At 31.5% G+C, this 26,077-nt stretch overlaps 2 protein-coding genes across 4 annotated transcripts; one reads left to right on the top strand and one right to left on the bottom strand.

The window, feature by feature from the left end:
- The first annotated feature begins 469 nt into the window (after positions 1 to 469).
- On the top strand, positions 470 to 13,835 carry LOC100875803 (glucocorticoid-induced transcript 1 protein). 3 transcript variants are annotated; one of them, XM_076536165.1, is made up of 10 exons: positions 3,524 to 3,554; positions 3,809 to 3,835; positions 4,454 to 4,614; positions 4,699 to 4,796; positions 4,913 to 5,052; positions 5,137 to 5,303; positions 5,384 to 5,513; positions 5,847 to 5,927; positions 6,800 to 6,935; positions 7,324 to 13,835. In XM_076536165.1, the coding sequence occupies exons 1-10, from the start codon at positions 3,539 to 3,541 to the stop codon at positions 7,502 to 7,504; spliced, it is 1,137 nt and encodes a 378-aa protein (XP_076392280.1). In that variant the 5' UTR covers positions 3,524 to 3,538; the 3' UTR covers positions 7,505 to 13,835. The 3 variants fall into 3 exon arrangements, with proteins under 3 accessions (XP_003706510.1, XP_076392279.1, XP_076392280.1); XM_003706462.3 differs by lacking the exons at positions 3,524 to 3,554; positions 3,809 to 3,835 and adding an exon at positions 470 to 2,384; XM_076536164.1 differs by lacking the exons at positions 3,524 to 3,554; positions 3,809 to 3,835; positions 5,847 to 5,927 and adding an exon at positions 474 to 2,384.
- On the bottom strand, positions 13,480 to 17,607 carry LOC100875463 (sorting nexin-29). Its single transcript, XM_003706458.3, has 12 exons — positions 17,441 to 17,607; positions 16,763 to 17,025; positions 16,168 to 16,469; positions 15,968 to 16,093; positions 15,635 to 15,884; positions 15,413 to 15,542; positions 15,097 to 15,338; positions 14,710 to 14,925; positions 14,494 to 14,650; positions 14,108 to 14,248; positions 13,900 to 14,039; positions 13,480 to 13,818 (listed from the first exon to the last, which is right to left on the bottom strand). Exons 1-12 carry the CDS (start codon positions 17,441 to 17,443, stop codon positions 13,734 to 13,736), a joined length of 2,055 nt encoding a protein of 684 aa, XP_003706506.3. The 5' UTR covers positions 17,444 to 17,607; the 3' UTR covers positions 13,480 to 13,733.
- Positions 17,608 to 26,077: the final 8,470 nt, after the last annotated feature.

Below are 26,077 nucleotides of genomic sequence, written 5' to 3'. Positions count from 1 at the left end.
GCTAAGTGTACTAAATACAGTTGAAGTAATTATCAGTCCATACTTTTTATTTTTTCATGCATTTTCTAGTGTACTGGAAGCTTTGACTGATGTGTTTAATTTAATTTTGATATTATTTAATCTAGTCAGATTAAGAAATTAATGTAATGAAATAATATCGTATGTTGTAAAATATATTGTAAATAAATATACGAGTTTAATTCATAAGAAGATATTTCTTTGTCTTCGATCTTTTTTATGAAATCAAATATTTAACAGTTTTAATAATCACTTCTTAACATTTGCATGTTTCGTTGATATATAATCATTGTGTGAAAGATATATTTTTCTCTAAAAATTTTAATAAATCCGCTGGAATCGTCATAAAAATGCGATAACGCCAGTAATATCAATTAAGCCCGCGCGCAACGTTAAAATTCGATAGTAGCTCATCCAACCGATCGCTCGAGATTTCTCCTCGCGAGAGTATCGAATGAACGTAGCGTGCACGCGCCGTAGCTGAAAAACGTAAGCTGGATACTACGCCTGTACTAGTGTAGTACGTGCTCCGTACACGAAAGTTATTCACACACGCTATTCATCGGCTTGTGCACCTCCATTACGTACATAACGTGAAACGTAAGACGCTACATACTGGGTCTATACGTGTGTCGTGCAGGTATATATAAGCAGTTGCGCACGTTCGTGCACGTACATCAAAACATACTTTCGATTAAAACGTGATTCTGTGCGAAACAACGATTTCCGTGATCTTCAACGAAATTTAATTATCAGTTTACGATTGTGAGTGCATAAAAGTGACTCGTAAGTGTTGAAAATAAACGATATTTCGCGATATAAGGTCGTAATAATCGAGAAAGGGTGAATTTGAGCGTCACTGTACACTCGGGTGCAACGTAGGCTTCCTTTGGATAAGGACGAGGGTAGGGGGAGGAGCCTCCTACTACGTGCCTTCGATTTTAGGAGATCAAATATGTAAATTTGAGAAATTTTTTAATCATCAAACTTCTAAATTTTCAAGTCTCCAAATCCCCAAATTTTTGAATTCTCAAATTTCCAAATTCGTAAATTTTCGAACCTTCATAAGTCCAAATTCTTAAATTTCGAAATCACAAAATTCTCAGTTTCTCAAATCTTTGAAATTTTCAAATTTTCAGATTTTTAAATTTTGAAACCAGGAAACGTACGAATCTAGCAATATTTAAATTTGAAAATTTAACATTAAAAATCATTAAAATATTTCTAACTTTAAAAATTCGGAACTTCCAATTGCTCGGTCGAAAAATGAAAATTTCTGAACTTGTAAATTTGTTATTGAACTTGAAGTTTCCAAATCTCTAAATATTGAAAATTGCACATGTGCGTAAGGACGCACGTAGTTGTTTGGTATTAACAAAAAAATCTGTATTAATCGGTGATTTCTAGTTCCTCGTAATTGGCGGTACAGAACATACGCAGAAAGCGACCAATGAAATTTAGGCATCGGCTATTAGGGTCCCCCTCTCATGTCAGCTTCGCTCTCCTCGTCCCTAATCCAAGCTTCCACTCCATCCCTATATTCCTAGGTCCATGACTGTGCTCGCTACTGTACAAGCGCGAAGAAGAGAGAGAGAATGAAAGAACAATAGAGGGAGAAAGCGATAGGACGCTAGGTACGGTGCTACGGTGTTAGTGAATGGAACGCGGCCCCCACGGGTGAGCGTAGTACGACGCTCCACGGGCTAGCGTTGCAACCAATGACCAGCCGGGACGGGCGATCACGTGACGTGCGTGCCGAGCCAGCAGCAGAACATTGCAAATGACAAGACGCGTAGGGCATTGTCGTCGCGCCGCCGCTGCCACCGTTCCCGTTCTCGTTGTTGGTGAATTCGTCGCGTTACCGCCGTTCCTGCTGCGACTGTCGCTGATGAGATCTCGCCCGCCGCCGGGAAGCCGAGCATCGTAAAACGATCGGAAGAAATCTGTCCTCGCTGTCGGCACCACCGCTGTTGTCGCCGCGTGTGCGCGACAAAGTCGCGGGTGCTCGGAGGCCTCGTGCCCTGAACGGTGCCCGCGGCCCTCCGTCCTTAATAAAACATACTCGAAACAGTGTATCAAACGCGGCAGCGTCGAGGCCCCCTGTGGCACCTGCCTATATGACAAAATGTCGGGATCACAGCGAATGCGAAAGTCTTCGCCATGCTCGACGTCGAAGCAAGGCCCAATGCGCGCGACTCTTCCCGTAAGCTCGCTGTTACGACAAGGCCGGCAGGGTAGCAGCCTCAGGAAGAGCAACAGCAACAGCCCTACCGTGTCACCGACGAACGCGAGTGCGTGGCGGGCCCGCATCTCGCCGGAGACCTCTTCCTCGGGACAACGAAGCCCCGGTTCCCTCTCTTACAAAGGTATTTACGCTCCGCGCTACTCTACCTACGTCGATGCCCTTACCACATAATACACTGTTATCTTTTGGTTCGCTTCTTTGTTGTGTCTGTCATTTTGTTTTTCTATCATCCTTCCTTCGAATTCTTGATTCGGAACAATTTTTCGGGTCACTTTTTTTCTCGATGTCACAATACGAGTTTTAATGTTTGTTGTATCTTCGTATAGTTTACATACAGGGCCGCATTTGTACTCTTGGAAATCCTAAGTGCAACATCATTATGAGATCTCAAAACAAGATCTATTCAATTAATTAAGCTTATACACATTCTGTTTTTAAATTTACTGAAAATAAAAGTCAATACTTCCATGAGAATTTGTTTCAATAAAATAAAACTAACATAACATTAGTATAAATATGCATTTTTATTAGAAAGACAACATGAATATAAATAAGTTTAAATTTAAATTAGAAAAACAATGAATATCTAACACTTTTTCTGTCTGTGAATTTAGTAAATATATCTGTAATGTCATCGTTAGGCTATGAATGTTTATGCATTTGTGATACATTGAAGTGTAGAAAATATACAAATACATCATGTAACCTGTACAATGCAAATCTTTTACTCTGCAGACTTTGATATATCATAAATGCATATACATCTGTAGCCTAATTATCATAATTAATTGTTTTCACTACATCTGATGCAATGCATAATAACAACAGATCATTTGAGAAAGATTTATTCTTTACTTATTCATTTAGAAATAAATATATGTCAAACATCAATATTGGCATTAACTTCATTAATAAACTTTACTCAGTTAATGTCAGTCTTATTAGTTTGTGAAATACTAATTTTGTACTTGTTTTGATCTATACCTTTCTTGAAAAAGTGTCAAATATTTAAATAGCTTTTCGCTGTTTCTTTAGTTGTTAAATTATTCTTGTAAATAATATTGCAGGTTATTGCCAATATAACTGACTCTTTATTATATTGTTGTAAAAAAGAAGAGTAATGTTTTAAAATGTGAACCGGTAAAGTGTCAAATTCCAATTTGTGTCTAAAGCATTTAATGGTAAATGTGGCCCTGTTTACATATGTATTTAACAGAGCTGAGGAGGATAAATGTTTAAAATACATAATTGTGAATAAATGTTTTTATTTCCTCAATGGATAGAATATATTGTAAATAAAGCATTGTTTGAAATAATAATTATTTGATATTAAAGTAATCAAACCATTCAAATAACTAGTTCTTAGATTTACAGTTTTGTGTTATAGAATTGATTAAGATATCTTTCTTGAAAAGTATGGTCATGTTTATGAAATAATAATGAGAAAGTAATCAGTGAATTTAGAACTCATTATTCTCTTTTCTTGATGTCTAAAAAAATGGAAAGCATAAAAATTAAATAATATTGATTGTAAATTTTCCCCAGCTTTGGTATTTCATCAATTACATGTTCGTAAGTGTATTATTGTCACTTCTGTGGTTTACAAGTATTCATAATGTTATCTTTATAACATTTTATACCACTTGTTTAGATTGAATTAACATTACTATGCATAAAGTGTGTGTTGTATGTATATAGTTAATTATAAATGTAATCATGGAAAAAATCAAAGTATAACAGGAATGTTAAGTGTATTTCAAATTTTTACAACATAGATTTTCTGAAGCAACATAATTTTTTCATATGATATAGTACAGTATATTAATCTGTACATTACTTCATAATTCTAAAATAGCATGTACATGTTGCATTAAATCGTATTTGATAACAATATTTAAAACATAAAATGAACTTCTTGTTGCCTATTTCTTTGTTGTCTAATGTATTAAATTATTTTAATCTAATATACCAATTAATTTGGTAACCGAAGATACACATTTAGGTCGGTTCCACAAAATGTTTTTACCTTTTTTCCTTTTCTTTTTGTTAATACAGTTTTTATTTTACTAACACATTTATTTGTTTTGTTTATTTTATCCAGCAACCGAATATATTCTTGATAGTCCGGTTCTGGTATGTATTCCATTATTTTACTTAATTAGGTTTAACTGTATTGTTTGTTATATACAGCAAAATCAAAAACATTAAGTGGAAGATGCAGTGAAAGTTTGAGTGGAAATCAGAATATTCGAAGGACAGCATCATTAGATACTATCTATTTGAAGGGACAATGGCCTCGTGATTCGTATTACATTCATTCCAGTCTTCTTTTGGTTGACAAATCTACACAGGTATGTTTAATTGCTCTTATTCTTATCAATGTGCCATTATCATTTCATGATAAAATTTTTTCATTTTGTATATCCATTTTATAGACAGAAGAATGGTCCAATGAACCAAGAAAATTACATACACGTCACCCAACAGAACAAACTACCACAGATGAAAAACTGGAAAAATATTTCAGGCATCGGTATGTAGAAATCTTGTGTGGTAATAGTATATAAGTGTAGCTAATTTATGTTATTATTTTTTATTAATATATTTCAACATTTTTCTACTGATTTATTTAAAAATAATATGATATAGGTTACAACGTACAAATAAGGAAGGCACTAGTAGTAGAGAACGAACAGCTGCATTTGGGCTCATAATGCCTGGTGGGCCACCACCAGCTTTTCCTGCAGATCATACTGTTTTACCTAGTATTGCTTCACAAACGTCTATACGTAAGTTCATTTAATAATACATAATTTTACAATAGATCTTTTTATTCACAGACTTGCTTGACATATCTTTATCATTTCCTATAGACAATCAATTTAGTTTGAGTACAAAAGCAAGTCCTATGAACATACCCGTGAAACCAATGAGGCCTCCAATGCGTTCCTCTATTGAAGGATTAAATCAAGAAATTGAAGGACTAGTTCTTAAATCTGCAACCAACCCTAGTGATCCTGATCATCCAGTGGAAGACAAGGTAAATGATGTTCATAGTTTTGACGCAGTTCAGACTTAAGTGCTGAGAATTCGTTGTAATTTAAATATCTAATTTTGCAGTATGCACGATATCGTGAACAAATAACACCAGAAGGACATCGTGCACCATTAGCGGACCTACTGAGGGCTACTCGCAGTGTCAACACACAAACACCAGCTACCGACCTTCCCTCCAGTTCTTATTCTTCAGGTAAGTTTACATTTTATCTAATATTATTTAATAGTACCTAGATACATGAAAAGTAGTTGTCAGTATTCTTAGATCATACATGAACTTATAATAAATTTTATGTTAACAATTATAAAAACCACCTATAATCAGAATATTAATATCCCCAAATTAATGATTGTACGTAATGTTTATTTTTAATGTTCGTAATAATGTAGTTTTTGTAATTTGGGGAACATAATAAAAGTTACACATATTTTATACAAATATATACATATATGTGTGTGAAGTATTTCTGGTTACTGGTAACACTATAAATAACAGACTAACTATGGTGTGTGCCTGTTGAGACAGGCCCTCCATCTAGGAATTCTGAGTCTCCGCTGATTCCTGGTCTTATGGATGCCTCCCGTCCGCCTAGCGATCTCTTACAAGGTTGGCACATATTTGCGGAAATGTTTTTATTTTTCATGAGATCCCTTCAAACAGATTTGTTTATCCTTTTTTTTCTTTTGAACACCCCTATCCAAATATAATAGTTGATGAGCTTTCATATGTCTATTATAAATTTTTTACTATTTCGTAAATACGTATACATATACATATATATGTACATACATATATCCTGAAATATGTGCATGAGCTGTTTTGTTTTCAAATATTGGAATGTATGTATTTTATAGGATGTCAGAATATCAATTACTATCAGTATGCTATATTCGAGGTAATTTTTTATACAAGTCTAAATTAAATTAAAATGTAGTTACTATATAGTTTTTATTATTTATTATTTCGATGCTTGCATTCAATATTTTATATAATTATTTTACATAGATGATCCTGATTATACGCATCTTATTATTATTAAATAAAAAATTAACTTAGTGAAAATTGATAATATCAAAACAAAAGTTGCATGACAAAACAATATATAATTTTTATACTTGTTAAAATAGTAATTTTTGATTTTTATTCTTTATTTATAAGCCATTAAATGTGAAGATTTAATGTCATCAAGATCATATTCTTGTATTATGAAATATTTTTACAAGTTTCCAAATTTATTTATATATATGTATGTGTTATTAATAAACTGAATGGTCTATATTTGGTATGTAAACAACTATCATATCTACATTATTTGTTTGCGTTTTACACGAATGTATGTTCATAAGTATGAGCATATGAATGATTTAAGCCATTAATAGCATGGATTAAACATATTTTTTTTTTAATTGATGTAAACAGTGTGTATGTGCATTATTTTTATATTGTTATTGATTGATATATTCTGCATTATCTTAAAGGTGGAAGTCGTGGTTCAACCCCTGAACAAGATAGAGAAGGACGTCTTGGCACCTCTCCTCACATTAATAGGTTCCTTGCAAGAGAACCACCCGATGGCTGTGAGAAAGTCAATCTTAAATTCGTAGAGGATGCCAGGTAATTTTTATTTACATGAATGTTTTGTAATAAAAGAAGTTAAATTATTTTGAAGGTAACCGAAACTGCATTATAGGATAACATTTACACATATGTATTTTCTTTATATTTTCAGAATATTATTTCTGATACTTGTTTAGAATAGTGATGGTGTAAATGGCGTGTATTCGTGGGCACTGATGGATAGCCAGTTTCTTAATATAAAAATTTTTATTTTTCTTTAGCTTTATATTTCTAAATCTTTCACCTATCACTGCTTCAGAAGATATTCTAAATTTATTGAAATGAAAGTGAAATGAATGTTTCTGTTATGCTTGACTTTAATTATACTTAAAGTAACAATGAAAATTATTCTACAGCAAACTGAATGAACTATTTGTATGTATAGGCGACCCATGATAGACTTGAGCAAACTAGAGTATTGCCCAAAGCCGTGTGTAGCATTCCAGTTAAAACCTAGTTTGGGATCAGCGTTCCTGCCATTACAACAGCCAGCCAGTCCAACGATGGTTGCCAGTGCATCACCTTCATCGCATACAACACCAACTACACCTCCTCCAAATCCATAGTCCTGCTCTTTACCATATGGAATAATGTTCATAAACCCAATTGGTATATATATATTTTTTCTTTTGATGACCTCATCGGTAGAAAGTGGTTTACTTTGATATGAAAGCATATACCAACAAAGAAAAGTTACCGAAAAAACAGCCTGTTCCCAGTGTGACCCAACGTTTCGGGCATCGTAAACGTGTAATTAAAAAAGTTATAATTGCATTGATACAAAACATTGAAAGCATCTGAGCTCCGTTAATGTTTGAAACAATAATAAATACGAGGAACAATAATTTGTGATAACTAAAGAAAAAAAATAAAACGACATTTAGGAATGAACATTGTGTTCTACAGGGAGAAAGACTAATAAAATTGTGTATTCTAAATTTAGTGCTAAAACGTGCTAAACAACTTTAGTTTTGTATACAGGGATAAATATTCAAAATGTCGAAGAGTATTAAATTTGATTGTTGGGAAAAAGCAAAATTATAACGGATACAAAATGGGTACATGTGCCTGGATATGTACATTGGTATCCCTTTATAATGTGTTTTCATTAGATCTTTATCACTTGAATGTTTCGATTGCATAGTGAAACAAAATACTTGTTAGAATTTTGTATCGTTTTGTATTATTACTTATACGCAAATTATTATTAATGAGGAGCTCGAAAATAGTGTATCCCTATGGTACATTATTTTTAAGAATTATATCTCTACAATTATTATACATACATTCTTTACTTTTTTTTTTAAGATCGCGTATGTAAGATAAATGCATAAATTAATTACGATAGTTCGTTTCGTATTACGTGTACAAACGTGCACTTTTGCGTAGCTTCTTTTTTTATAGTTATTTCCCTTAGTTAATAAGTTTCTACTTTGAAAGTAAAACAAGCACTTTGTTCGACTATAGTGTTCAGTGTCATAAAAGAAACTTAAGGAACTTAAGTTAATCTCAAGAGTATATTTTATTGCTTAATAATTACATTACCATAGGGTTACAAGATTTTTCGTTTAATTTGTATTATGTTACTTTATTATCTGAATATGTACAACCGATATAGCATGCAATGACAGGTTGACGGATGTATGATAGAATGAACCTAATGATATAAGGTGGAAATGTAATGAGTAAAAAATAATGGCGAGTGGTAAAAATTAAACATTGACCGAAGTAATAAGTGACGATATGTGCTTTAGCCAGTGTGGTATCAGATGTGCATACAAATGGCTCCCTAACTTGGCACAGCAGTATGGGTGTGCGTGTAGGGTTTTGTATAAACGCGGATCGTAGTGAACAAAAATTTATAATCTGCGTTCTATACAAAAATGACAGAATGCATGTGTTGTAATATTGGAATCCTGATTAAGTCATCCACGAATAACATTAGAGATCATTATATCATCGATAATTGTACATTAATACGTGTATTTGAAATATTTTCAAATTAGTCCAGTCACTCGTTTATGGTCGTATTTTAATAGTCATCTAGTATGCTCATATTTAGCGAATTATGTTCCTTTTTCATTGAATGTTTCTATAATAGGAATAATCAAAGAAATATCAAATACTGTCAAAAACCTATCTTCGTACGAAAAAACTCTTCACCCTAGATAAGCGGATCAAGTGTTATTCGTGCGATGGGTTAACTTATTATTTAGTATATGCAGACATAGCCACTCAAGAAGTTCAATTTATTTTTTGCTTTCTAATACAGAACGTTTTGCAAACGATTTTATAGTTATGATCCATGGAATAAAAGGATCTTAATAAAATATAAGATCGAGAGCAGGGAAGAACAGTTTTTTAAATACAATAGTAATATACTTTCTAATATTATATTGTATCTAGCTACAACAGTGAAAAAAATGTTAACACATAAAGTACCTGGCACACTGGTCTATGCTCTCTTTTATCCAGCTCACTAGAAAGTTCATGCCTTAGAATGCGTGGCAAAGTGTGCTAAATAGACAGGAAGGTTAACGAGAGAGTCAGGATATATACAAAATGCACTGGCTAGTTAACAAGTATACAATACAAAACTAATCTGCTATCTACTAGCTTAAGAAGATTTTTCTTTTATTTATTTTCGCTATGGACCTAAATGACATTTATCTCATCGCTGTAAGAATACGTGAATGTTCTCTCTAAAAGGAAAAAGGAAAAAAAATTTATTGATTGCGTATTTCATCTGTTGGCGTATTTTCACTTGAACGGAAAGAAAGGATAATGTTTTAACGTAACACATTGTATTAATCATAGTGAATAAAAAAAGTTTCATACTTTTACTAATTAAGCAGAGAATGGAAAATTACTTTAGAGAAAAAAAGCTAGCCTTATTATTTTTGACTACACTCATGAGGCTCCACTTTTTAACCTTCATGTACTTGCATAATGTGTTATCATTATTGTTAGCTTTTGTTGTCAATTTCATGAAAACAGAGGAATGTGTGTAAAGACTGCTAAACTAAAGATTACCTGTTATTTGGATATACCTAAATTTAAAGTTAAAGAAAAGATTAGGCTCAAATTTCTCTGGTTACCTATGAAACAATATAGGTACTCTTTATAATTCGTTAACTAAACAATCCTTATGTGACTACTGTTCGGTACATTCTCTTTACATATCTAAATCTGAGCAGGCTTCAGAATGGCAAAATGATTATGTCAATTACGAATTTATTTATCCCTAGGACTGTTCAGACGTATCGTTGTAGTATTTTACACAACAGCAAGATAAAAAAGCAAACTTGTTGAATGTATCATTTTAATTTGTAAGATGCTCAGCGTTATACAAATTTTTTCCTACATACAATTTTCGAAAGTCGAATAAGTTTTTACCTATTTAGTAAAGTTAAATATAGCTTTTATCTATTTATTGTTTTATAATAAATATATGAAATACTGTTTAATCATTTCTTATTCTATGCAACAGAATATAAATTGATTGTTAAAAAACTTATATGTTCGCAATTAAATTGTACTACTTGTTTAAATATAGTATAATTTTCTACGTTATGAAAATATCTTTTTGGTGTTTGTCTTGTTGAAAAATTGTACAATGTGTTTAGGTAATGAATTTTTGTAATATACAAAAGAGTATCTTACAACTCAAAATCATAAACACGCAAGTAGGTTCGCAACGGTACATCGAAAATCAATAATTTATAAATAAGGATCTATTCACCCTCTAGTCTGTCCTAGGGCTAAATCAAAATTAGTCAGCGAAGAGAGCTAGTAAATGTAAATAATAATTTAAAGCCGTTTACGATGAAACCTTTGTACGGAACGTAGTGACTAAGGCCAACGAATTCTATACTTTTCATGCGTCTCGCGAAAGTTCGTTGAACGAAGAAAAAAAAAAAATAAATAACTTGTGGAACAATGCGAACTTTAAAAAAAAAATATGTATAAAAAGAATTACCATAACACGAGCTGTCCATAGTCAACTGAGATTAGACTCCTTTTCTGAACGGCACAATGCAATTGTCAAAATCATAGTAAAAGTTGATTCTAATATATTTTTTTTTAGCGTTGATTAAAAATTTTTAATATTGAAATTGATTCATTTTATTTGAAATTTTATTATAATGTCGAAAATATGTTTTTCTTTCTTTTTATATTAAACGTATTTTACATTTTATTACTGTTTATCCTTGTTCATTTGAAACTATCGTTTATTCCGACGATAGAACGTTAAATTTAAATAATAGATGGTTACACGCATCTCTGTGAATCGTAATTCGAGATATCGATAAAGTTTATAGTTTTTCGATTAAGCACCGCGTAATCAGTATTGTAAAGTATCTTAATTTTTTCGTAATTGAGATTTACTTTCTCAATCCCGATGAATTTTCATTAAACGTTATATGTATAAATGAACTTATATTTTCTACGGAATAAAATACTCTTTAAGCGATAATTAAGTTATACATTGTATTTTTCGTGCATTATCAAATTTCAAAGTATAAAAGCAAATTAAGATATAAGATTTAGTACATAAACAAAAAATATATATATAAATATATATTATTGCCTTATTTTTGAGTATTTTATCGTTACGATACTTTATTTATATTTGAAAATTTTTTAAATTCATATACAGTGGAGTCTCGTTACATGGCCCTGGGCGAGGCTATACAGACTAAAAAAAATGATGGGCCATTTTTAAAGAACTTCCATGTAGCACTTAATTATCAAAATTTTCAATGACGTTACTCACTTTCTGTTCTCGCAATCTTTAAATTTGAAAATTGTTATATTTTTCTTGTTCAAAATTTATAAAATTTAAATTAAAAAATTTTGTTGATAAAAATTTGCGATCAGAAATAATCGGCAGTCTTTGAAATTGCGATGATCTTGATGTGTGCGTGAAAGTTCGTGTGAAGGACTCTTTCAAGTGGGCCATATAACTGGGAGCCATATGATGAGATTACACTATAATTAAAAACATTTTTATTCTCTTCTAATCTTAATTTTTTCTATGTTTTCGATACGAATTTGTATTCATACTTTCCTACATTCAGTGAATTAAACAATTAATTCATGGTATCCTTATCGAAATATTAAGAATTCATTCACCTCGATGTATCCGATTATTTTTCCTCCCTAACACAAGACAAAATATATTGTATGATATCGATTTGAAATGACTGTGTCTGATTTGTAATCGATTTTATAAGTAATCTAATCACATATTCGTTATGTTATGAAACTTACTATGATTATGATGCTATGATTGCGATGCGCTATAAACATAGATTCCATAGATTCGTTTTAAGCGTATGTAATTGCAATTAATACATTGACTGCCATCACAACAATGTCTTACTTTTCGATACACACGATATCGAATTAAGTGTAAGCGACTCGAACTCAGAAAGTGACGAATATCGATTTATCGAGATTTGTCCGTTATTTTGTTGCTCGTTTGAGCTACAATATAAATACTCCTGTCGTAACATTGTCTAACTACGATATAACAATAAAATGTACGAATGTACTGTTGGTTCCTTTGTAACGAGAAAAAAATACATTATGGTTCCAAACTCGGCGGTCAAGGTATTAAGGATAATTATATTAATAACTCGATAAACTTTGCTATTACAAGAAACTTTTATATCTCAATATGGAAAGGTAAAAAAAAACGCTGTCTGTATGCTTAGTACAAATACCAATGTCAACGTTCGAAATTTCATTGTTATAACATGTATTTATTATTTGACAAGCGTTAAACTTGAGGAACAAAGATCTACGGGCGGATACGTTCTTCGAGAATTGGTTGTTCATGAAATTCTCTTATCTTACCTCTCCATAGTGAGACTCCTACGCAACTTGTTAAACCTGTGAATCTTATATGCGATTAGTTGTATTATTTACCAGCATAATATTGTATGTACTTGTTCCAATAACAATATGCACTTTTATTTTTATCATAAAGTATAAATGGAAAAGTGTACCTTTTTATATTATTGTTAAGGCGCCTTACATGAATAAAATTTTTAGAAAACGGGATTGAACACGGTATTGTACAATTTAATCGTAAGAACAAAGTATGATACTTTCTTTTTTTGTACTCTTTGCATTTGTTTGCGATCTTTCCTTTTTAGAATTCATTTTCGTTCGTGTATTAAATTAGGAATGTACGGGTACCCAGTCTGATTATTGCCAAGTAGCTAATTCTCGCTATTTGAAATTCCTAAAGTAACGAAACTTAAAACTTCGATTACCTGCACATCCCTAGTATTAACCTTTTTATATACATTTTTAATTATCATTTATTTTATAACACATACACGTTAAAAAAATATTTTTTAATATGTTTATTCTAAAATATAAAAGATATAACAGATTTATATAGTTCGTAAGAAATATATTTTTTTATCCGATTGAAAGATTCAAAATAGGACCAAAATTTTTCTCTTAATACGAGTTAGTCTTTTAGACGATATTGCACATAAACATTTCTAAAAAAAAATAATACATATTTCTGTAAAAAATGATTAACTTTTAATTATTTTTACTACATGTTACTTTTATACACATTATCATATAACCAGCATATGTGTGGATGTGTATTAATTATGATTGTATACACACAAGCATATGCTCGTTTCTCTCAGTTGTCAACAATTGAATTTATATATATATACACACAGGTATAGAATAACGTAACTGTTTTATACATAAAATTAAAAAAGCTTCGTATATGTACAAATTGTCTATAAAAAACGTTAATAATTATAAACCCATATATTGAGGGGAAGAAGAAAACGTATTTTTTGTAGAGTTATTTTTCCTCGAATCCTGAGTATTAGGAGTATCGCTAAAAAGATAGATGACTTTTTTAATTTTTTAGAATACCTTCGTATCTCTAATATTGAATTCAAATTGTGAAATAATTTACCCAAAAAAAGGTATTAGTGATACAAGTGTTTGTCTATTTGGTCTAGATGCAAATGCAGGAGAACATTGTGCTAATCTCCCGACAACCCGTCTTAACCAATGTTGTAATTTTTGTCGTCTTTCTTCTACAAACTTAGCATCCTAAATAAAAGAAAAAAATAAAATAACAGTAAGGAAGAAATAAAAGTGAAATAATAGCATATAATTACCTTATTTCCTATTGTCTTCTTTGGTGGAAATTCAAATGTAGTAACGATTGCATCGTGTTTTTTTAATTCTCTGTAAAGCGTGTAAAATTGCGCGTATCGTCTATAGATATTCCATTCAGTATCTCTAATACGTACATATATCTATAACAAATTAAAAATTATTTCACAGATTTATACTTTATATTACTTCTATACTAGAGTCCCATTATATGGCTATTGACAAAGCTGTAGAAATTTGGGGATTGAAAATTAAAAATTTTAAAAACTTGTGAATTTTATAATTTAAAAATTTGTTTTGCTTTTAAAATCACAATGTTCTCCGTATATCAAGAAATTCGCGCATAAGATCATAAAGCAAGATTACATTATTATCTTTTTTAGATTACCTGATAAACGTGATGTATGTCAGAAGGTTGGCCAGTAAGAAACGCAGATGGAATCCATATATGAATGAGACATGGAGGTTCCAATGGTAAGTCATCTTCATTTAAAGGACCACGCAGACATTCTAATTCCGCTTGTAATAATTTAAGTAATCTATCCCTACAGTTATTTATATAATTAATACAAGACATTATATAGCAAAAATATAATGACCATACCTCTCATTCAACTGTAAAGTTAATCTAGCATTAAATTCCATTAATTCCGCATGCATTTCCGCGACTTGAATTAATTTCTCTTCATATTGTTGAGCTTCGTCATGATAATCTAATGATGGACCTTCTTCAGATACTGTAGTGGAATCAGAATCTCTTCTTAACATTTGTACCGCAGTTACATATTTACGCAATTGTTGCCTTAACAATTCGTTTTCTCTATTAAGACGTAATCATATTAAAATAAAAATTAACGTTCAAACGAGGAAAATAGGTTGCAATTGTGTATATAAAGGAGACGTCAAATTATCAATATATATTATCAATTTCAGGATTTTCAATATTGACAATATATATTGATCATCTAAAGTCCACAGTATAATTACCTACCTGTTTAACGTTTGTATTTGTAATTCGTGTCTTTCAAGATAATTTTGATGTTGCCTTTGCAAACGAGTAAGCTGTGACCTACTAGCCATAGCATCTTCTTTAGCCTGTTCTAACACTTCAGTCATAGCTAAAAGTCTTACTTGTAACGTTTTTACATCCATATCTTCTACATCTGGTTGTATGTCTAAATTTTCAAGGGGTTCAGTAGCTTCCACTGCAGCTTCTGTTACTTCAGACGTATCCTGTGTAAAAGACAAAATAAAAAAAATAAAATAAAATTTATTCTATTGTATTTCAAGTTAATTGTAGTACATACATCTAAATAGTTTGGCAATGCTATTAACATATCGTCTAATGTTTGATCTAAAGGGGATACGGGAACAAGTCCACCCATATTACCAGAATCTGTAACTGGAGTTAATACTTTTTCTTCTTCAAATGTTTCACTGAAGTATTAAACAAATATGTTATTATTACTCACATATATACGGTTTTAAACGTAATGAAAATATAATACTGTACATATGTGTGTATATACCATTTTTCCCATGTAGAAGGTTCTTTATCAACTATTATGTTACTATCATTTGTTTCTGGTTGAGACTGTAGTCCTGATAAACTAGGTAACTCAGAATTTTTTACTGTTGCCACTGCAGGGGAATTAAGACAGGTTGGAGGTGCACTAACTGAAGCTGTAGTTTCACTGCTTTCATGTTCTTCATTCTCATTATCAAAAGAAATTATATGAGTTGGCACTTTTTTCCTTGGTTTTTGCTTTAGGGTAGATCCTAATGTAAATATTAATTATACTTGTGTAAAATATTACTGATTAATTCTTTGTGATATTATTGGAAGTGAAATATGTAGTTACCTGGAATTGCAGATGATATAATGGGTTCAGACAATGAAACTTTTTGTTTCTCAATTTCCTTTCCTGTTAAATTGTTATCCAATTCATCATTGTCTATCCTAATTGCAAATAAAATGCTACCAAGTCCTATTAGTTGAAATAATACTTAATTATTTCTGACACATTAGTTTGCTAGGCATAAGATTACATTGTTTTTATACCTGCAGCTACATTTGGCAGTACGGAGCTTCGTTCCTGATCACGTAGAAATGCCCAATCCTCATAAAAAGGTGATAAGATAGCTGGATCAAGTATAGCATGTAAATGACGTTCTAAAGAACGTTCATTCAAAACAGCTCTAAGCCATGCTCTTCCCCGACCATAATCTGTGTGTACCTTTTTTAATATACCAAAACGTTCCTGTTCATGCCATGTCAATTGCTCCTTTATACATGGCCAGAATGCCATATCCGATGTATTGTACAATTTTGTACTACTACCAGATACTATATCTGAGACATGCCTACAAACAGCATAAATAAACACATTGCAATATATCTTAGAGTATTAGTCACGTTATACGCATTCATGTCATTTTATACGCATCAGTATTATCATATCTCATACATGTGATAAGGAACAAACCGACGTTGACAATGTCATTCAAATAACTACATCATACCCTGATATTATAGTCAGTATAAAAGAACATCTCAGTAATTTTCATATTTGATATTTTGAAATATATTATACATTATAAAGAAATTTATAATTTAAAAATATTTTCTTTTATTTACTTGTAATGCTTTCCATTACCTTAAAGCTGAATTAATCTTTTCAATACAATTTGTACGCAATCCATGACTAAAAATTGATTCAAATATATGACATAGTTGTATGACACATATATCTGATTCAGTTGCTAGTTCAGTACGCCCACCAAATCTAACATGACACTTTTTTGCAGCAGCTAATAAATCTTCTAACAACTTTTGTCGTTCTGCAGCATGATCATAACTTTGATTAGAATCAATTACATTATGAGTGCCTGGCACTATTGCTGACATCATACGTAGAGCCTGAAATAAATATGAATAAATATATTATCATTTTTCCTTAATCTTATATAACTGTACTATATATAAAAAAATTAATATTTAAACTACAGTAAATAAATGTAAAAATTCAAAATTTTATATCCACTCAATATCAGTGTCAAGTTAAAAGTATTAACATTAAATAGTAATTAAGACAGTCAAATTTGTTGTATTATGACAGCTACATTATTTGATGTGTACACTGTCTAAAAACAATATGCCATACGTCTAAAACATTCAACGTGTAATTGTTATCAGGTATTTTACAATTAGTTTAAATAATTAGTAGACGCATTAGCATATTGACAAGATGTGTCGCGTAACAAGTATCTCAGCAATTTGTCAAAACTATTTTGACAGTAAATGATTTAAGGACAGTTGAATCTTACATACATACCATGGATGCGAATCAGTGAGAATCACTGTTAATTTCCTTTCAAAATGTAGCCGTCATTAAAAACAATGACACAAAGAATATACATAAATATGTAGTCACTTCAAGGAATTGAAACATTTACGGAACATGTTAACCACAGAGTATACCAGAGGCGACACACTCTGTCGGCGCCTTTGTTCTCTCAAAAACGCTGTCCCTTTAAATTGGTTGTGCAAACGAGCGGGAAATTTAAAGCGAGCAAATCTATTTCCATGTCAATCTCTAATAATTTGGAATATATTTGTAATAAATTTTCTGTATATTACTAATATTATCTTTTGAAGTATTTGCTGTATCTAATCTCTGGCCTTTGGCTAATTAGAGTTATCCTAAGGGTGGTTAAAAATTGATAATAGTTTAGTAAAGTCAAAACAATTCGAAGTTAATTGATCTTGCACTTCGATGGAATTCGATTCGTATTATAATCAATTATATTAATAAAATCAACTATATTAATTTAATTTAACGAAAAAGAAGATACACGTGGCGACGTCCAGTGGCAGTGTGGAGAACTAATAAAACTGCAGTTTCAAAATAGTGTAGTTCACCCTGTTCGCTGGAGAGATGGCGCCAATTGTGCATTTTCGTTGATGACGTCACGTTTTAAAAAACCGCGCGTAAACTGTTCGAAAAATATGAAACTATTATCTGTTAAAAATAGATCGCACGAATAAAATATATCGTAATATATTAATTAACAATCATTTTGCAACATATCTGCAAGAGTAAGTTAAAAAAATAATAAATATAAATAATTGCAACAATAAATTTGTTAATAAACAATCGAAAAATATAAAAATATTAAAAAATTAATGTTAGAATAATTATACAGCATCCAATCAGAGTGGTTGCACGCTATTGGTGGATTACATGATGTCTAATTGGCCACTGTAAACTACCAATCACTTATTACACTCGAAAAGATCTATTTGATCTATTGGTAGATTATACGATGTCTAATTGGCTACTGTAAACTACCAATCGCACTTACACTTGAAGAGGTCGCAGCTGTTCAGTTTTGTTTTGGAAGTCGAGGAGGTCGGATCAGCCCTGTCAACACTTACCGGTACGAGTCAAGGGTTTACTTTACCGATATTGTGCTTGTCCCTGTATTACCTACTGTGCTTTAATAAGTGTTTAGTGTGTTTTAATAAATATTTTTTAATAAATATGGGGGTGTAATAATAAATTTTATGGTGTGATTCAACAAGTGTCAGTGACTTTAACAGTGTGTTACCTGCATGCATATACGGATATATTAGTGCACCTAATGTACTAGTGCTAATGTTTAGTGCGCTTTAATAAATATTTTTTATTAATTATGGGGGTGTATTAACAAATTTTATGGTGTGGTTCTACAAGTGTCAGTGACTTTACCTGTGTGTTTTCTTAAGTGATTGTGCATGTGTATACGGATTTATTAGTGTGTTTTATGGTGCGGTTATTTAAGTGTTTTATTAATTTTTTAGTGATTTAATGTATTTTGTGGATTGATTATTTAAGTGTTTTTACAAATTGTTAATGGGTTATTTAAGTGTATTGGTATATTGTTACTGGTGCATTAGTGTACTTTATGCAACGGTTATTTAAGTGTTTTGGCTTAGTGTTACTGGTGCTTTAGTGTATTTTATGGAATAATTATTTAAATGTTATGACATATTGTTACTGGTGCTTCAGTGTATTTTATGGAATAATTATTTAAGTGTTTTGACATATTGTTACTGGTGCTGTAGTATATTTTATGGAGTGGTTATTTAAATATTTTAACAAATTGTTATTAGTGTTTTAATGTGCATTATGGAATCATTATTTAAATATTTTGGCATACTTGTACTGGTGTTTTAACGTGTTTTACAATGTAGTTATCTATTTATTTTAGTATAAATTTGCAAACGTTTTAACATGTGGCATACAATAATTATTCAAGTGCTTTGACATACTTTTTTGAATATTTTATAATGTTTTACTGAGTGACTATACGTTTTGATGCACGTTTGCAAATTTATTACCAGTTTTTGTAATGTAGTTGTATGTAGTTTTGCATGCATGCTTATCAAAGTCACAAAAACTAATCGAAATGCAAATTGATAGACAGTTACTAAATTGTTGTCCTGCTATGATTACAGAAGGTCACTCTGCCAATCCAATGGTCACTCTGCCAATCCAATGGTCACTCTGCCAATCCAATGGTCAACTTGCCAAATCCAAACGTTGCCAAAGCAGTCCAAACCAATCCAAAGCAGTCCGAAGCAGCACGAATCTCTGATGCTTTACCGGTAAAACGGTCGCAGTGGTGCAAGTCAGCGATCGGTGAGTCGCATGCTTTACGATTCCTCCGGTTCCCATCATGTCGTAGGACGAATGGTCCGAAGCGACACGGGAACTGGTTGTATTTTATATTTTTGAGCGAGCATAGTGACCACGACTGTACGATCGTGCAAAATTCGTACAAACTGTTTATTATATTTATTAGCTCAGGTCAGGGTTTTCTTGTACATCGCGTTTTAACTTCTTTACAATTTAAAATTAAAATTAGTACATAGAAGTCGGATGACCCTCCGATTTCACAGTAGTTTTCGAGTCATTTTGATAAAGTTATCGAGTCACTTTCAATTTTTACGTACGCGTGAAAATTTTTTAAATAAATGTACAAGAAAGTATCGCGAGAAACAGATTTCGATATCAAAGTTATTTACGAATGTTTGAGTCATTTAGAAATTTACTTTGATATCACAAATCTGTTAAAAATGAAACAATCGTATACTTAGATTTTTGCAAAGTGATCTTCCATTTTCCATTTTGAAAGTTTTTTAAAGTTAGAGTCAATTTTTGCTGGAAGACACTTTATTAGCATGTTTCTAATCACGTTTTTTAGCTCAGGATTTTCAGCACACATGAAGAAAACTGGTAGGTCAAAATACATGTGGCCGTGTTCAGTTTTATGCTCTATACTCATGCGCGTGCTTAGTTGCTACTCGCATGGGTTAGGGCAGGTGGACACGGTTTAGTTTTAAGATGTATTGGCGATCGACAAATTGACAGTGAATTATCGACACAAGTTACACGTGTGTGTGTGGTTAGGTCGTGGACCTTGTGTCGATTAAATTATAGATTTATTTTTTAAATTTTGCAAAATTCTATTTGAGAATGCATACAAAATGCAAGTCGAGTCATTTGAAAATGCATACAAAATGCAAGTCGAGTCATTTGAAAATTTTATAAAATTAGACAATTGTATGAGTAGTTAAAATTTTTACATGTACATATTACATTGAATATTCGAAAGAATAAGAAAATGAAATATGTTCACTGTCAATTGTCGATCGATTTCAGCAAAAAGGTATGAACTTAGAGTGTGAATGTAGTATTGAACTCGGGTGTCGGAGACGTCCCGGGACGTACTCCCTAGGATTAGGCTTTTTTGCACCCGGGTGGTATGTGTGAGAACCGTGGAGTGTGTTTTTGTGAGAATGGACTTTGCAATTTTTTAAATATAGCGATAGGCAGGCAGGTAGCTTACTTCTGGTGTGAATGAGTTAGTTTTAAGTAGGTAGGGCCAGAGCAAGCTTTCGCGTTTCTCTGTCCTCCTCTCTCACACGTGAGATGCTTGCATCTGGGGGGTTCACGAAAAATCGAGAAGAGAAAAATATTAAATATGAATTTATTTAATATTCTCTTGAACTCGATTGTTCGTTCAGGCCAGGCCTTTTAGTTTGTAAGTCGCAGTCGGGTTCTAGATCCGACTGCAAAAATGAAGTATAAAGTGAAGTGAAGTGCAGTGAAATAAAATAATCTGCTCGGATATTCTTTTACGGACAGCGCATTCTGAGAATCGCTGGTCGTATTTTTAATCCTTAACTTTTAATTTCGAGTCATGAAGTTTATTCATTTTTGCAAAAGTAGAGAAACTTTTTTTACATGAATGATTCTGTTACATAAAATTTTGATTTGTTTGTTGATCGAAGCAAGTGGATAGTGGTCCATTTTTATTTTTATAAATGTGTGACTGCAATCTGTTTGTGGAGATCGATAGCGAAATCAAGAATTTATGTAATTGAAAGCAAAGAATATCCGAGTTACCGTAAAATTTCGCGAGTGATTTTTGTGAGGCTTTGCCGAAGAGAGAAGAGGCTATATGCCGAAGAGCCCCGGCAAAAGTTGCCAAAGAAGAGGGGAACTATTAATGGCTGTCCATCCTAAAATCTTAGGATGGACAGTCATTCTGTCACTATGCTCGCAATTATTTTCTTGTATTTTATGTGTGTTTTTTTTTTACGGTACGAAAGTATCGTTTAACGCGTTTTGCTCGAATTTCGAGCACACGATTTTATTTCGCGATTTTATTTCGTATTTTCAGGACTTTTTATTGCATTTTCTATTTTATGAAAGTTTTGGGTTGGGTAAAGTTTCACTCCTTTGCTTAATTTTTGGGTGGGGTAAAGTAATATTTCCCTTTGCTTAATTTTCTATTTTTGGGTGGGGTAAAGTAATATTTCCCTTTGCTTAATTTTCTACTTGTGGGTGGGGTAAAGTAATATTTCCCTTTGCTTCATTTTTTATTTTTGGGTGGGGTAAAATAATATTTTTCTTCTTTGCTAAATTTTCTGTGTTAATCAATTTTTGTATGTTTCAGAATTTAATTTTTGGTAACTTATCTTGTTGCTCTCTCCTCTCAAATTTCTGTGTTAATCAATTTTTGTCTGTTTCAGAATTTAATTTTTGGTAAGTTATCTTGTTGTTCTCTCCTCTCAAATTTCTGTGTTAATAAATTTTTGTATGTTTCAGAATTTCATTTTTGGTAAGTTCTTACATTGCTCTCTCTTCTCAAATTTCTGTGTTAATAAATTTTTGTCTGTTTTAGAATTTCATTTTTGGTAAGTTATCTTGTTGTTAACTCCTCTCAAATTTCTGAGTTAATCAATTTTTGTCTGTTTCAGAATTTAATTTTTGGTAAGTTCTTACATTCCTCTCTCCTCTCAAATTTTTTGTGTTAATAAATTTTTGTCTGTTTCAGAATTTAATTTTTGGTAAGTTCTTACATTGCTCTCTCTCTTCTCAAATTTTTTGTGTTAATAAATTTTTGTCTGTTTCAGAATTTAATTTTTGGTAAGTTCTTACATTGCTCTCTCTCTTCTCAAATTTTTTGTGTTAATAAATTTTTGTATGTTTCAGAATTTAATTTTTGGTAAGTTCTTACATTGCTCTCTCTTCTCAAATTTCTGTGTTAATCAATTTTTGTATGTTTCAGAATTTAATTTTTGGTAAGTTACGTTCTCTCCTCTCAAATTTCTAATTTTTACATGTTTCAGCATTTAATTTTTGGTAAGTCATATTTAGTGCATTAATTTCCGAGCTTGTGGGAGGAAGGGTGGGCTCGGGCGCAGGTTTTTCGTCACAACAAGTGGCGAAAAGCCTGCGCACATTGTAAGTACCTCTTATTCTAATTTGCACTCATCTTGTCTCAATTTTTTAACTTACATATTAGATTATTGTAATAGTTTGTCATTTTTCTTTGAATTTCCCCAAACTTAAAAGAAAGTTCTTCCAACTTTCTTTCCTATCCCCTTGCAATTTTTATAAAGTTTCATATACGAGTGCAATATTAGAATAAGAGGTACATGTAGGGCATTTAGAATGTATTACAGTATGCGTGAGTGTGTGAGAATGTGAGTACAGGATGCAGGACCTCTTCTCATCATGGAATCATAGAGTTCTTCAAATTCTAAATGATTTTATTTTTCGTTTCGAAGATATCAAGACTTTTGCTGTTTTATTTTTTGCTTCGAAATTTTTAAGGCTCCTCACTATTTTCTTCCCTGTCTCACTTTATTATTTCATTGGTTTTTAATGCTTGTATTTTGATTCCAGTTTCTCTTTCATTTCAGTTGCACTTCCATTTCCTGCGTGAATATTCTTTCAAACAGCATCGTGATTTTATTTCAAGCTTTGAAGTTTCCGAATCTCTTCGTCTTCGTATTTCGGAATTGAGGTTTTCGAAATCGTAATTTCATTTCGGATTTTAAGGTTTTCAAAACCTACGATTTCGATTTTTCAATAGTTTTGTTTCGAATAAAGGGAGATTTCATTCCTTGATCCTTTAATTTTCTGTCTTAATTACTTTTATCTGTTTCAGATTTTTATTTCAAGTAAGTAATTTAATTATTCATATGTGCCTAATTATATTTGTATGTTACAGGTTTTTATTTCAAGTAAGTAATTCAATGATTCATGTTTCTCTAATAATATTTGTCTGTTTCAGATTTTTATTTCAAGTAAGTAATTTATTGTTTTATATGCTTCTAATTAAATTTGTCTGTTTCAGATTTTATTTTAAGTAAGTAATGTTTCATGTGTATTTTAATTATTTTTGTATGTTTCAGGTTTTTATTTCAAGTAAGTAATTTATTGTTTCATGTATCTCTAATTAAATTTGTCTGTTTCAGATTTGTATTTCAAGTAAGTAATTTATTGTTTCATATATCTTTAATTAAATTTGTCTGTTTCAGATTTTTATTTCAAGTAAGTAATTTATTGTTTCATATATCTTTAATTAAATTTGTCTGTTTCAGATTTTTATTTCAAGTAAGTAATTTATTGTTTCATATATCTTTAATTAAATTTGTCTGTTTCAGATTTTTATTTTAAGTAAGTAATGTTTCATATTTGTCTTAACTATTTTTGTATGTTCCAGGTTTTAATTTCAAGTAAGTAATTTTTAATAATTCATATGTGTCTTAATTATTCTTGTATGTTCCAGGTTTTAATTTCAAGTAAGTAATTTTTAATAATTCATATGTGTCTTAATTATTTTTGTATGTTACAGGTTTTTATTTTATGTAAGTAATTTTTAATGTTTCATATGTCTCAATTATTTTTGTATGTTCCAGGTTTTAATTTCAAGTAAGTAATTTTTAATGTTTTATATTTGTCTTAATTATTTTTGTATGTTACAGGTTTTTATTTTATGTAAGTAATTTTTAATAATTCATATGTGTCTTAATTATTTTTGTATGTTACAGGTTTTTATTTTATGTAAGTAATTTTTAATATTTCACATGTGTCTTAATTATTTTTGTATGTTCCAGGTTTTTATTTCAAGTAAGTAATTTTTAATGTTTCATATGTGTCTTAATTATTTTTGTATGTTACAGGTTTTTATTTTATGTAAGCAATTTTTAATATTTCATATTTGTCTTAATTATTTTTGTATGTTCCAGGTTTTAATTTCATGTAAGTAATTTTTAATATTTCATATGTGTCTTAATTACATTTTTATGTTACAGGCTAAAATTTGAAGTAAGTAATTGAATATATCCCAAGTATATTATATTTTATTTTCGTATTTTAATCGAGTCGACTCGAGTTCTATTTCACTTTTATTCCGAAAATGTTATCATGAATTGTGCATGCCTCAACATTATAACATTACTAATCTTGCATTTTCTTTTCTATTTCTTTTTTTATTTTTACACCCACTTATTGTATAGGTACAGGTCATCATTGAAGACTTCCTTCGAGGGATTTCATCATTTTAAGTTAATTTTAATTTAATTTTAAGTTAATTTTAAGCTGCGTCTATTGTAATATATTGTAGTATGAATGAGTGAATGTATGAAATGCGTATACGCGAAGAGTGAAGACATCAATCATCGTGGCAACATCAATGGATCATCGAGGGATGCGTGCGTTAGTTGTAAGCTAATTTTATGCGCGCGTTAGTTTTAAGTTGTATGCTCGTGGGTGGGCGGGTGGGTCCCTGTAAGTGCCTCTTATTCTAACTTGCACTCATCTTCTCTACTCTCAAACTTTGTACGCGTTAGCTTATAGTATACCCAGTTATTTTTTGTCAATCGTTCCGAACCCAAGTGGATCATTGGGGGTTTATAGCGCTGTGAACACGCGGCAGAGGTGAGCTGCAAGTGCTGGTGTAGCGCCAGGGACACATCTCTGCGGGGCCGATTGATTGATGAACCATCTCGATCTGCCGCCTCACGGCAGGGGTCTCCTCTCTGCGGTCAGACTTGCTTCAAACGCAAGCGGGGAGAAATGGGAGACCCTCCGCGGATGTGTCACTCGTTCTTGCCAGTATTTTCGGTTCATCTCTGTCTCGTGGTTCACGTAAGACACTATGGACTACCCTTTGACCCATGGAAGGCGAGGTTCACTTGACGAAAAATACTGATCCCCTTTTTTCACAGAAAGTTCTTCTAACTTTCTTTTCTTCTAATAGAAAGTTCTTCTAACTTTCTTTCCTTTGCTTTTTGAAGTCGTCATATATTATTCGAGTGCAATCTTAGAATAAGAGGTACCGTGCGGCGTTTAAAATAAGTTAAGCGTATGTGTGTGGGTACCCATGCGATTAGTATTAAGTTAATGTATGTGTGCGTGCGTGATACAAGTTCTTTGCTGGATTGTGGTAAAGAACTTGTATATGCGAGCCTATGAGCTAAGTAGAGTCAGAACTCATTTATCCTTCTGATAAATGAGGTTGCATTTGGAGGGTGGTAGGGATTTGGAGTTAGGGTGGGTCATTGTCGTAGCCACCTCCACGTGGTGTGACCCGGTAATCGATGTCGTTTTCTAAATACTTTTCATGAA

This window comes from Megachile rotundata, chromosome 10 (genome assembly GCF_050947335.1).
Source record: "Megachile rotundata isolate GNS110a chromosome 10, iyMegRotu1, whole genome shotgun sequence".
Lineage (NCBI taxonomy): Eukaryota > Metazoa > Arthropoda > Insecta > Hymenoptera > Megachilidae > Megachile > Megachile rotundata.
This window is presented reverse-complemented; position numbering and strand designations above follow the sequence as displayed.